Source organism: Paroedura picta, chromosome 11 (assembly GCF_049243985.1).
Source record: "Paroedura picta isolate Pp20150507F chromosome 11, Ppicta_v3.0, whole genome shotgun sequence".
Lineage (NCBI taxonomy): Eukaryota > Metazoa > Chordata > Lepidosauria > Squamata > Gekkonidae > Paroedura > Paroedura picta.
The window spans coordinates 7745286-7758353 of NC_135379.1; the positions used below are offsets into that span (position 1 = coordinate 7745286).

Here is a 13068-nt window from a genome sequence, read left to right on the forward strand (position 1 = left end):
AAACTGAGTTCTCCAGATTAAAGTCTGCTTCTCTTAGCCTCTTTAGCACACTGGCTCTCGCCACACTGTTTTATCTAGTTGTGTATGTTGTAAGCCACCGTGACCAGTCTTCTGGTGTAGAAATATAAAAATTTGCTAAATAAATAAATAAAACACCATGGAGCATACCTGTATGCCCATAATCTATTAATTGGGGGGTGGGGATAGCAGTGAACTGTATACTTAAATATGAATTTATCATTACAGAGATAAATGATAAAATCCAAATAAAATATGCATCAAAAAGTTATTATGTTCACTTGCACAAAACATTCCTAGAAATTTAAAATGCACCATTGGAAGCATGCTGAACAAACACTTGTAACAAAACCTCATTAGAAGTATAAAATATAACAATATTGTTATAGGATGGGCTTTTCTCTGTTTTAACAAGAAGCAGGTTGCAATTCTATCTAACATGAAGAGGCTTAGACAATCTTAACTTCTCTAATTTGAAGTTTTGTTTATAATCTATGACAGCCGAGTGCTGAATTTAGAGGCAGGAGAGAGATAATTTTTCACAATCAGCACTCTTATTGGTGAAAGATCAGTTTTGCCCTGCTTTATTGAACACAAACCCAAAGCTAAGTTAACTTCAGCATACCCAAAATGTACAAGTCTCAGCAGAGATCCAACAAGAAACATTCCTTCTTCTGGGTCTCCAAATCTCCATGCTGGTTTAAATAAACTGGTTTCTTACAATTTTGCATTCAAGTTACTGATCATTTCCTTCGATGTTCACCTTTACAGCCTATACGTGCCTTGTGTCATAACCTCTCAGTATGATGAAGTGGAAACACCAAGTATTGCAGCAGTGTTGAGGTTCTGGATGAGTAGGCTTGAGAGCCAGTTTGGTGTAGTGGTTAGGAGTGCGGACTTCTAATCTGGCATGCCGGGTTCGATTCTGCGCTCCCCCACATGCATCCAGCTGGGTGACCTTGGGCTCGCCACGGCACTGATAAAATTGTTCTGACCGAGCAGTGATACCAGGGCTCTCTCAGCCTCACCCACCCCACAGGGTGTCTGTTGTGGGGAGAGGAATGTGAAGGCGACTGTAAGCCGCTTTGAGCCTCCTTCGGGTAGGGAAAAGCGGCATATAAGAACCAACTCTTCTTCTTCTTCTTCTTCTTCTTGATTAAATGGCTGATTGGGTTTTTCAGGTGATGGCAACATAAGAGGAAACAAAGAACAACAACTACCAAAGACTTTACGCTTCCATTTAAGACGTGGTTGCTGATCTCCAGTTCAAGAGCATAACAAAGCAATAATACAATTAGATGCTTTGTGCTGTTGTCCAGCAGACTATATACAACAACTCCGACCAAATCCTAAAGACAACAGATCTACTGCATGGTCATACTCTCCAGTTGGGGACTCTCTTAAGATTTTTGGGGTGGAGACATTATGTGGCATGTCCAGTACGGGCTCTTACCACGAGTTAACAAGGGGAACTACTCAGCAGCTGGTGCCCAGATGACCTCCAACAAGATTGCCATTTAGGGTTTTTGTTCCCCCCCCAGCAAGTGAGCTGGGGGGGGGGAGGTTTTATAGGACAACAGGTGAGTTGCCCAGTTTAGGATCCATCCCTATGCTGTGCCAATGGCCTTCTTCTAATAAAGTTGTGGCCAATCTTATGCCAAAAATGTCTGGTTGTATGTTCTTTTTGCATGCTCTATGCCTAATCAGCTCTGGGCCCACAGAAAGCTTCCCATCCACATCACGTTTAATGGCACTTTGACTGTGTTTTTTCTTAAAAAATAATATCAAATCAGGCTTTAGAAACACCACAGAAAAATGGTGATAACACAGAATGAGGACAACTGTAAGAAATCATCGGGATGCTCCTGAAAGGGAGCTGAAGCAAAACAAAACCCCAATGCAAAAACAGCCTGATAGTGCAATCCTAAACAATTACACTGGAGTCAATAGGGTTGAAGGGTTGAACTCTGCATTGGATTGCACCATGGTCATTTCAAGCCAGAATTCATTTTGACTTGAAATCAAGGGAGAAACATCAGGACAAAGCCCTGCCATTTCTTCTGAATAGCAAGCTTAATTTTAAGTGTTTGCAACAGGATATTGTCCAGTGAACATGCCAGGAGGCAAGAAATGACAGAAACACATTAGGTGACTTTAGTCAAGCCACTACCTCCTAGCCTCAACTCGATCCATAATGTGGAGATAATCATCATGACTTCCATCTAAATTGTTATAAAGATTTACAAAAGAATTGTGTAAAATGCTTTGAACATTTTCAGTTACAAAAATGCTAAGTATGATCATGATGATGATGACTTCTGTTGTTATTATTAAGACGACCACAGGCTAAAGCAGCCAAGCATATGCAGCTTAAAACCAAATGCCTATTCATTATACTTCTTCACAGCTTCTCAAGGAGTACTGTTGGACTGAAGATTTTTTATAGAGCCATGAACATTTATTGATTATTTTTTTCTCAGCAGATATTAACTAAATTCAGCCATACAAAAAAGAACACAAAAAATCCCTTTCCTGGCATAATGAAACCATAAAATATGTGGCCAGAAAGGGAGGGGAACAACATGAACAGCTCTTCCCATCAATTTTCTCATGTCAACAGAAAACATACATGCAGCCATCAGCAATACTGACGGTATTAAAGCCCAAAGAGTATTTAGTGGGAAGGTGAGCTCTCTGATCACCTTGCTATACATACTCCATCAATAGGAACCACTTTTGTTGGAATGGTTTTGCTACCCCTTAGATAATTTAATATGATGTCAATTCCACCAGTATGATTTCATTCCACAATTTAAGATTTAGGGCTGAGTTTCAAGATCAATGAACAAAGATAAAGTCATCAACTACATCAGGTTGGAGTCATTTGCCATCTTCATCTCAAGCCCCCATATTGTCCCAGTGCTATTTTCTGTTTACTGCGTTTCAATCCCACCCACTGTGGGGAATTCAGAGTTCTCAGGAAAACTCCAACGCAGGCCCTGCCTAAGTAAGGCTGCCACAAAACGAGCCTTCCGGTCATATCTTGGGACCGTATCAGACAATGTCAGAGGACTTTTATTGCACGTTCAAAGCCAGTTCATTTGGTCGCTGACTGTATGTCAGACAAGCAAGAGCAGCACTTGGGAAGAATGACTGTCCAGCACAATTCCAGACTGATATTACGAAAGTTTGATGAGACTATTGTGAATTTGCAGGCGGCAGAGAGAGACTTCGCTTGAACATTCACACAACTCCTTGTTCTTTAATGGCTTATCTCATGGAATTCAATTGACTTGGTCATTGTATTCAGGACACAAAACAGAATGCAGTCTAAAAGAAATCCTATCACAGTACGATCTAGAAGCCCAGTTCCAACAAAAGATAATGCAAACTGATTTTGCATCCTGCATATTGTACCATTCAATGTTTTACATATATTTACATGTAATTATACATATTTATAAGTTCATTGTATGAAGACTGGAGTTGAAAAATACTGAAAAGAAGGAGATACGTTTAATGCAAGATGTGATGGAAACTAATGAACTAACTTTGTGAAGTAATAAAATATCTCCTGATACTCCCACCAACCTTCATCTCGTATTGCATTGGCCCAGCAATCAATCACCAGAAGCCACAGACACCCATATAACTGGATTATGAAATCAAACTGATTGTCGCTTTATGTCTGCTCACATAATTACATCAGCATGTTAATATTCTTTTAATGGTCCCTAATGATGTAATACAAAATAATGGAATTTGTTTCACAGCTACACAACCATTAACAAAATGTATTAAGCTTAACTAGTGCTTTCATTTAAAAAAAAACCCCACAAAACCCAAAATATTACCAGAACTGTCACCTAAGATGTTGGACAGTTGTTTCCACCATCTTAATTATCTGGTTATTTATTTCCCAAATATCTACATTATCTGTTCAGAAGACAAAAGAACAAATGCAATGGAAAACTCGATAATAACTTTAGGATTATAATGAACAGGGTGGGGTGGGGTGAATGGGATCACCTTAATCTGTCCTGCCCCTTTATACATTTGCTATAACTCATGGACAAGAGCCTATATGTGTATAAAAGTTCATGCTTAAACTCTACATGATCAGGAACCCCATCAATGCAGGGTCTCAAGTAGATTCTTGCTCACGGCTGTTGAATCCAGCTTAGAACTGACCGTAACAATGCCTAAATTTGTGGATTTTGACCTTTCTCGATCTCTTCCTCATTTCAGCCAGCAGAGGTCAGACGCTTATAGTCCAACCCTGCGTCATCCAAATTCGTCCCATGATCTTATTCAAGCCATTGAGCTCTGTGATCATATGAATGAGAAACCTTGACAAAATACTATCTTCTACCCTATCCCACACACACCTAACTGAATCCCCAATTTTCAGAACTATGGGCTGTACTTCAGGGGATTCATTGAAAAGTGACGTCTCTACAGCTCGTCTGGAAACTCTCTTAAATATTCAAACCCGGTCTATATGACACAAAGACTAACTGGAACTCCAACACACCCTGAATAAATTAGTACTGATTTGATCCTGTGCAGGAAATGTACTCAAAAGGCAATGACAGAAAGTTATATATAGCATTTCTAGACCCTAAAAGCGCCTTTGATTCAGTCCCCAGAGACTGTCTATGGATTAAGCTGCGCCAACTAGATATGGATCTGTGCCTACTCTTTCTGATTCAGAAACATTAACGCCACCTATCAGATAAAATGTGAGGCCTCTGGTAAACTAACTCCCGCATTTTTCTATTCTAACGGTGACCAATATTATTGTTATTGTTATTGTTATTGTTATTATTAATTAGAATTATTTCCCACCACTCCCCGTAGGCTCGTGGCGGGTCACAACAGTCCTATCCCCATTAAAATACCCATTAAAAGACTTTAAAAACAATCCCAACATGGCGGAAGCTCTCATGCAAACTGATTTGTACCAGCAGCCATCAGATTATACTCCGCCAAACTCCTTACATCTCTTTGCTAAGGCATCTCCATTTGGGGCTTTGATAGCTCTTCCAGTATAGAGTCACTCCACGCCAGAGCATGCAACCCTAATGCCAATAATTGATTGATTCTTGCTCACATTTCATCCCAAATGTAGACAGAGGAGGAGGTGTTCCCCTGTGCACATATTCTCTTGCCCAAGAGAATATGAGCAATATATACAGCCTCTTGTTGTATGAAAATATATGTATGAAAATATATTTTCATCACCTGAGCCTGCTGCCGATTTGTACCTTCCTTCTGTTATGAAAAACTAGATTATTTATTTGCTTCCTTTATAACATACCTTCCTCTCCAACGAAGACCCAAAGAAGCCTACAGAGTTTCTCCCCTCCGTTTTATCCTCACAATAACACTGTGTGGTATGTTAGCCTAAGCATCTGTGGACAGACCCAAGGTCAGTCAGCAAGCTCCTACAGCAGAAGAAATTCAAACTTGAGTGGGTCTTCTTGATTCTAATCTGACACTTTAACCCAGTGGTTCTCAACCTGGGGGCCGGGACCCCTTTAACAGTCAAACAACCCTTTCACAGGGGTTGCGGCAGGGCAAACAGCTTGGCCAGGGTAGATCAAGATAGAGCATTCGTCTGTCTGGAGCAGTGGAAAAGAGCGATCTTGGCATGGTGGGACAAGGGCAGAACTGAACTGAGAAACCTCGGGAAAAAAAACAATTTATATACAATCTTGAATAATGGATCTTCTCGCCATTGGTCAGTTTTGGTTTAATTTCTGTGAAAGAACCATTGCATAATTTTGCTTGGGGGTCACCACATGAGGAACCGTATTAAAGGGTCGTGGCATTACGAAGGTTGAGAACCACTGCTTTAACCACTACACCATATTGGCAAGGAGAAAAATGTCTCCCCCCATGCGTTTTTATAGTAAAAATAGTTCAGAACAACTGCACAGTGAGCTTTTTGTCTCTCCCATTCGAGAGAGAGCCTAGTGTTAAAAGAAAAAGGGAAATTAACAGAGAGCCTGGTCTCTGTGTACATACTTGACATCAGCAAGGGCAGTCATCTGCAGCTTCAGAAGGTCCGCAACTTCCTTTATTAACTCCAAACCTTTTTCCTCACTCAGAGGGCTGTTGAAAGGGAGCAAGAAAACACAGCATTACAAAAATGGAACTCATCAATACTTGAGAGGCTAAAAGTCCCAAAAGAGTTATCACCTTGGCCTGTTAGCTAGTTTGAAAACTAGCGCTTACTGTATTCCTGTCACATAGCAATTGTGATATCGAGGGAAATGGGATCAGGTGCTTCCTCAGGCATGATGAATCACCTGAATTTTCCAGCAATAAGACAAACAATAAGGTGTAAATGGAATTGTTAGGAAGTGTAATGGGCCCAATGATGCAGGGACCAGTTCATCTTGGTCCTCAATAAACAATGTAATACAGTTTTAAAAAAAATAAAGAGAAGAAAAGGCTAGGGGGGGGGAGGCAGCAAGATGAGGCTGGAAACAAACAATGAACGTCAAATTGCAGGACGCGGACTCCAAGGGACGTGGGGAAACCTTTGTTCCCTTCAAATACATTAGTTTCTAAAAAGAACTCTGGTGAAAGGAGACAAAAACATTATACATTCAAGAGTAAACAACAGAGCTAACTACACTCTGCAGAGGAGGAGGAACAGAAGGAGGGGAGTTAATTTGTTCCTGTGCATCTGTACGCCACGGTCAAGCACTTACCTTCAGTCCTTCTAGCCCTCCTCCATTTGCTTTAGTTAATATTTTAATTTGAAAATGAGATTGTGAGGCCAGGGAAACAGGGTGGGAGGACGTGCAGATGATGCAATAAACAATCTGACCACAGTGCTTTGGGTAAAGCAGGCCACAGATTTTATTGATTATACTGTGGGAGCATTGGTGCTGCATGGGGATGGATCCGAAACTGGGCAACACCCCCAGCTGCCCGATGAACCCCACAGCCACAATCCAGTTGGAGTCAACCAAGGAGTGGCAAAGCCACTCGCAGGAGCCATGTGGGCGCTAGCCACTACATGGTTCCCTGCCACTCAGGGGTTGACACCCCTCTGACAGCCCCTGAGCTAGGCATGTCAATAAATTGGCTCCATCACAGACCCCTTTAAGGAGTTTTTTGGACTGTGGGATGTGGGCATGCAACACCTCCCTAGCCAAAGTATCAATCCTAATGCTCTAACTGCCCACAGCTGTGATGATGAGAAAAATCAAGCCTTACTCTTATACAACTGAAGTGCAGGGAGGGTGGGAAGAAAAAAGGCCATGTGGAATAGGGCCAAGGACTGGGTGGTCACTGCCTTAATAGAAGGTGAGCAGGCAGGCAAAGCCCATCAACCTACCTTGGAAACACATCATGCATGCCATGGCCAACTGCCTTTGCTGGACCATGCAGACTGCTGGATAACGAGCAACCGGGATGGCCACATTGCTCCCACCCCTGATCCTGGAGCCCATCAAGTGGCATTGGGGTAAGACCTGGCTATCTCTTATAATAAAAAAAAAAGAAACACTATTCTCTCACTGCTTAAGAAACAACTTTAATTGCAAAACAAAATTTGAACATATAGTCAACAAACTCAGACAAGTTTGGAGAAAGCCTGTAAACTCAGAGATGCTGACAATCACCTAAAGGAGATTGCAGAATAATAGCAAAGTTGCCCTGCTGTTAAAAAAAAAAGTCTTGTGGCACTTTGAAGGCAAACAGATTTGTTGTGGAATTGATGCCACAATATTATTGTGAAATTTGTGGAATATATAGCACAATAAATCTGTTCATCTTCATGGTGCCACAAGACTTCCTTTTTATTTTTTCTAAATGAGATTGTTGGCATTCACCTATGTATGTCTGACAGGTGGGGACATATATAAGCATGTGCCAAAAGTTACATTTTCCAGACATTTTTCAATTTGAGTGATAGGAAGAAGAAGAAGAAGAAGAAGAAGAAGAAGAAGAAGAAGAAGAAGAAGAAGAGTTGGTTCTTATATGCTGCTTTTCTCTACCCAAAGGAGTCTCAAAGTGGCTTGCCTTTCCTCTCCCCACAATCTGTGAGGGAGGTGAGGCTGAGCGAGCCCTGCTATTCCTGCTCAATAAGAAGTCTGTACTCCTAACCACTACACCAAGCTACCTCTACTTGTCTTACCATTAGATCTGTTTACCATCTTTTTATAATTACCAAGAAAAAAAAAACAGAAAGAAAAATATCATTATCTTATGCCAATAAAGGTACTCTGACTATCAGTTTCTTACTTATTAAGCAAATTACAGTACATGTAAGGGCTCGGGTCATCTCAAGCTCTTACTTTTAAATTACTGCAATGCAAATACTTCCCACAACACCACGAATGTATACTCTCCTGAGCAAAACATGTTACATCAGCAGCATCATGTACATTTTCCTTATCAAGATGCACTGTATTTCTCTCATCATTTGGTTTAAAGCACTTTAGAATAAACAAATACAAATACAGTGGCCAGAATGTATATCTATTTATATTAGAGGATCATTCATTTGGACTCTCGTTAACAGAGCAACATGTCTGCTTCCTTTCGTATCTCATTCAGGCCCCTACCTTTAAAATACTCAAAGGAGATTCTGTCAAATATACAGAAGCGGCTCCCGCCTTCCGGGCAACTTTTAAATGTATGCATGTGTGGTTAGTGAGTTGTGATTTTTTGTGTGTAAGTGTATGTTTTAACAAAGAATTTGAGTATTTTTGCGGGAAGTGGGTAGCCTGGGTTATTCGTTAATAACTTACCCTTGAATTTCAAGGGTGGCAGTGGGTAGAGCTCTGATTCTTCACAAGTTGCCATGAAAGCAGGTTGTCAAAGTAACTCAGGGACTTGTGTGTTAATTAGATCCTTCACTCCTGAGGACAGAGGTTCAAAAGTGGAAGAGATGAGAGGTGTCAGAAACTGGAGGGTTTTTTTGTTTTGTTTTTTGTTAAAACACTGTAATCGTATCTTTACCCGGAGGTACAAGGAAGTCGTATTAGTGGCATTTCCTTGTTTTCATTTGTACTCCGTAAAGCTCATAACTATAATAATTCTGCAGGCTACCAAATCAAAAGTGAATGTCAAAATGAGTTGCAAAAAGCAATCGTGGCCAAACCGATCATTGCATTTTGGTGCTAAAATCCACAGGGTTGCAAACACCCTCAGGAAGGCAGGCGGGAGGTATGATTACAACGCTACCGTTTCACTACCCTGAAAGCTGTGGTGTCCTAGTCACCCTTATGGAATACAAGCAAGTGCAAATTAAAGAGACAAATGCACACATGTGCTCATGTTGCTCTCTACAAAAGTCACAATTGAGGACAGGAGGTCGTCTGCCATCGTTCAGAGCGGAGCCGGCAATGGGGCTTCGCTGGGAGGTTTGCCTTTAACGGCCTTTCCCAGAGCCGAGCCTTCGACAGGGTGGGGGGGGAGGTTTTGTTTTTTTTTTAAGCGGAGAGACAAACGGAGACTAACAAACACACAGGTAGTCACACACAAGGTAAGGTAGAAAGGATTAGGTATATAGAAAGAATAGGTAGGATTTGAGGCTGAAATCAATTCGGGATCTTCCAGCTCAACTGCTCTCCCTCCGAGGCAGAAACCGAACTGAAGAGGCCGGGTGAGTGCCACCTAGGGACCGGAAGAAGAACTGTTAAGTTCCTGCCTCCCTTGATCCGACGGTGGAATCTCACCCAGCAAGATGTCCTCGCCCCAGGAGGAGAAAGTCTACTACAGTCCCTTGGTGCCGGGCAACAAATCCTCAGAAACACTTCTGTTATATTTACAGCCAAGTAGAAACAAAATCCTCATTGTACTGCGATTCTGTTTGTGAACATAGGCCATAGTGGCTGGCTGCTTTGTTGTTGTTAGTGGCAAAGTCGTGTCCGACCCATCGCGACCCGATGGACAATGATCCTCCAGGCCTTCCTGTCCTCTCCCATTCCCCGGAGCCCCCGGAGGCTGGCTGCTATGCAACCATTTTTCATTTCAATCCATGCTAATTCCTGGTCTGGATACTGTCCCACTGTGAAGGGCTGGGGCAGTCTGCACCAATGGGAAGAAGCTCCTTAATGAAACAGGCAAGACTGGATCTCCCCAACCCAAGTGTGGCTCAGTAGTTAGAGTGTCAGTCAAGACTACAATCTGGGAGAATCAGTGGTACAAATCTGCAGTCTGCCACAGAAACCTGCAGGGTGACTTTGGGCCAGTTATCCATTCTCAACCTAGCCTATTTCATAGAATGGATGTGAGAATAAATTGGAGGACCGAAGGATGATGTAAGCTTTGGGTCCTCACTGGGAAGAAAGGGAGAGTATAGCTGAAGTAGATAGTTCTTCTAGTAGGGGCCAATATCACCACTACCATCCCTCGGGGAGGGGGACAGTAACTGTTGTTGCACAATACTAAGTCCTCCCAAGGCCTTGGCAGCTGCCTAGCAATGCCTGCTGGTGCAAGAAAATTTAATTCCCTAACAAGTCCTTCAAAATAAATACTCCTAAAAAATAATTAACCAGGTGATATTTATGTCATATGTTCGGAGGAAGAAAAAAGGTTTTTTTAAGGGTTGCCCCAGGCCCCAAAATCCACAGTATTATTAACATTGTGTTTAGGGTTTGCCCAAACTTCTACCGGCAAGTGAATATTCAAGTCCTTCCAGTAAAAAACTAAGGAACCATCTCCACTCGCTACCACTGTTGCTGTTGTGTCACATTTCGTAGCTTCCAGGGAAGGCTGCTGAAAAGAAGCCCGTCATAAAACATCAATGCTGAACTTCATTAGACAATTAATATCCCATCGAACTCATCTTAACTTACAGCGACATAAAACAAAATGCAAGTGACTCCTCGCTTGATCTCTTTACAACTCCATGTCTTCTACTCTAGTTAAATCTTGATACGTTTTAAATGAAAAGTTAAAAGGGTTATTGGATGCAGCCATTCACATTTAATCCAGCTCTACATTTGATAAGTCAGTTGTGCCACAGCTAGGCTGCTATTACCTAAGGTCTCAAACAAGGGTAGGATAATAGTTTTAAGAATTCTGCAATTTAGTTGCATTTGGCTCCAATCAATTTTTCTCCAGTCATGTCCTCTCTAAGCCTTCATTAGCTACTGAACATTCATAAGCTTCTGTTTTGACAAGACAGCAAATCTGTTTGCCACATTCTTATGCTTCTACCTTCATTTCTCTCCTTTCCTACCACAAATAGGTGTGAAATTTGAGCTTTTTAACTCAGACAGATTCAAGTCCAGAGCAATTTATAAAGCAGATGACACTTTGAAGAAATCAATTTTAGTGGTCAAAGTATGAAGGTCAGTGGAGATTACATATCATGGAAAAGGGAACAGGAATGCAGCTCTCCTGAGCTATTATGGAAATGTGACACCACACCAAGGCAGGCTGTACTTGGGATTCTCACTTCACATGCTAGCTCCACCTACAATGCCAGCATGCTCAGAGAACTGAGAGAGGAAATAACAGAGGACTTTACTCACGGCGATTTCCTTTGCATTCTCTGATCTCTTTCTGTTCATGTGAAGCGTAGAGAAGGGCCAACAAAGCTCTAAAGGCCAGTGCACATGATTGCCCTGCTCTTAGCAGTCACATTTCTCCTGGGCTGAATGGCAGTGTGCATAAGCCACAGCTACTGCTGACAGCAAGCCAGTCTAATGAAGCAATTCACTACAGGTAGGGATTTGTCATGGATGAAGACAGGGAAAGCGATTTCTATGATCAGGGCAATCAGGTACACTTGCCCTTAGAACTTCTTTGTCATATGTAACTGCTACTACTAATGGAAAGTACAGTGAAAAAAATGTAACTGTCCATTGCTCCCTAAGAGTCTTTTAAAAAGCAGGCTAGCAAAAGGTGGCCAATTTTCTCATGGGGCAGGGCATATGCTTTAGACACCAGTTGCTCACAGGTCCCAGTGGCCAGGATTTCAGGAAATATCCCCTCTGCTCCCTTCCTCTGCATTTTCACAGTGAACTACATTTTCATGTCATCACTAACAAAAACCAAACTAAGTTTTTATTTAGGGGTTGTTGTCATTTTAATTGGGGGGGGGGAGGATTAGGGCACCATTTTCCAAAGGACTCCTTTTTAATTCCATCGTTATCATACTCAGAATAACCAGACAACGGAAAGAAAAAAAGAACAATCTGTGTTATGAAAACGAAAAAGAAAATCAAGACATCTGCAGGGAAGCAGCCTCAAGGAAAGGAAATTTCTCTTTGGGAGTGGGTTTTGCCCATCATAAATTGCTGAGGCGGCACCTGCGAGGATTTGCCAGGCAACTGCCCACACCGAAACTGTCAGTTCATCCCTAAGATTAGTGCGGACGGTTCGTATGGATCTGTATGGATCACGTCACTCTAAGGATCGGAAAGGTCACTCGACAAACAGCAGGAAAAACCTATTGTTCACCACCGAAAAGCAGGCCACCATTTTGACAAGCTTTTAAACTACCACGAATCATTTCTTTGAGGACTGCAAGAAAATATTTCTCTCTTTGGCCTGTCACAATTTAAATCTCTGGTCTTTATTAGACGGCGGGCCGGTCTTCAATATCTCCTTCAATCCTGACTCTGGATCCGACACAAAAGACTGAGGATCCAACAGCGAATGAGTCACCTCTGGCATCTTTCTAACTCTACGGCTGAGCACAGTTTTTTTTTCAGTCACATCTGAGATCACAAGGTAAAAAGAACTCCATGCTATTACTTTGAGCGCAAGAATATGTTAGTCCCCTTTCGCCGACAGAGGACTGGCTTCTGCTGGAAAGGTTTCGGTTCTTTATTAAAAACAGCTTTGTAATAAAATCTCGAGAGGCAGCAGAACCACAATGCACTTTCAGGAGGGAAAGAGGAGTCGATTCCAAGAATAACAGTGTTATAAATGGAGACGCTTTATCTAGCATTACAGTTCAGAGGGTCAATTTGCTGCACGGGTTGCTGTGTGTAAAAATATAGCTTATATTTCCATTCTTCTGAGAAATTAAAACTCTGCTAGATTTTAACTGTGCACTCAGACTTGATAATA

General features: G+C 41.8%; 1 protein-coding gene across 1 annotated transcript in view; it reads right to left on the minus strand.

Moving 5' to 3' along the window:
* The window catches only part of PTPRN2 (protein tyrosine phosphatase receptor type N2), a 532892-nt gene that overhangs the window by 352761 nt on the left and 167063 nt on the right, over positions 1–13068 (minus strand). Inside the window, exon 10 of the mRNA XM_077303428.1 lies at positions 6049–6135. Within this exon, the coding sequence (XP_077159543.1) occupies positions 6049–6135 (87 nt within the window). The remainder of the gene's footprint in view (positions 1–6048; positions 6136–13068) is intronic.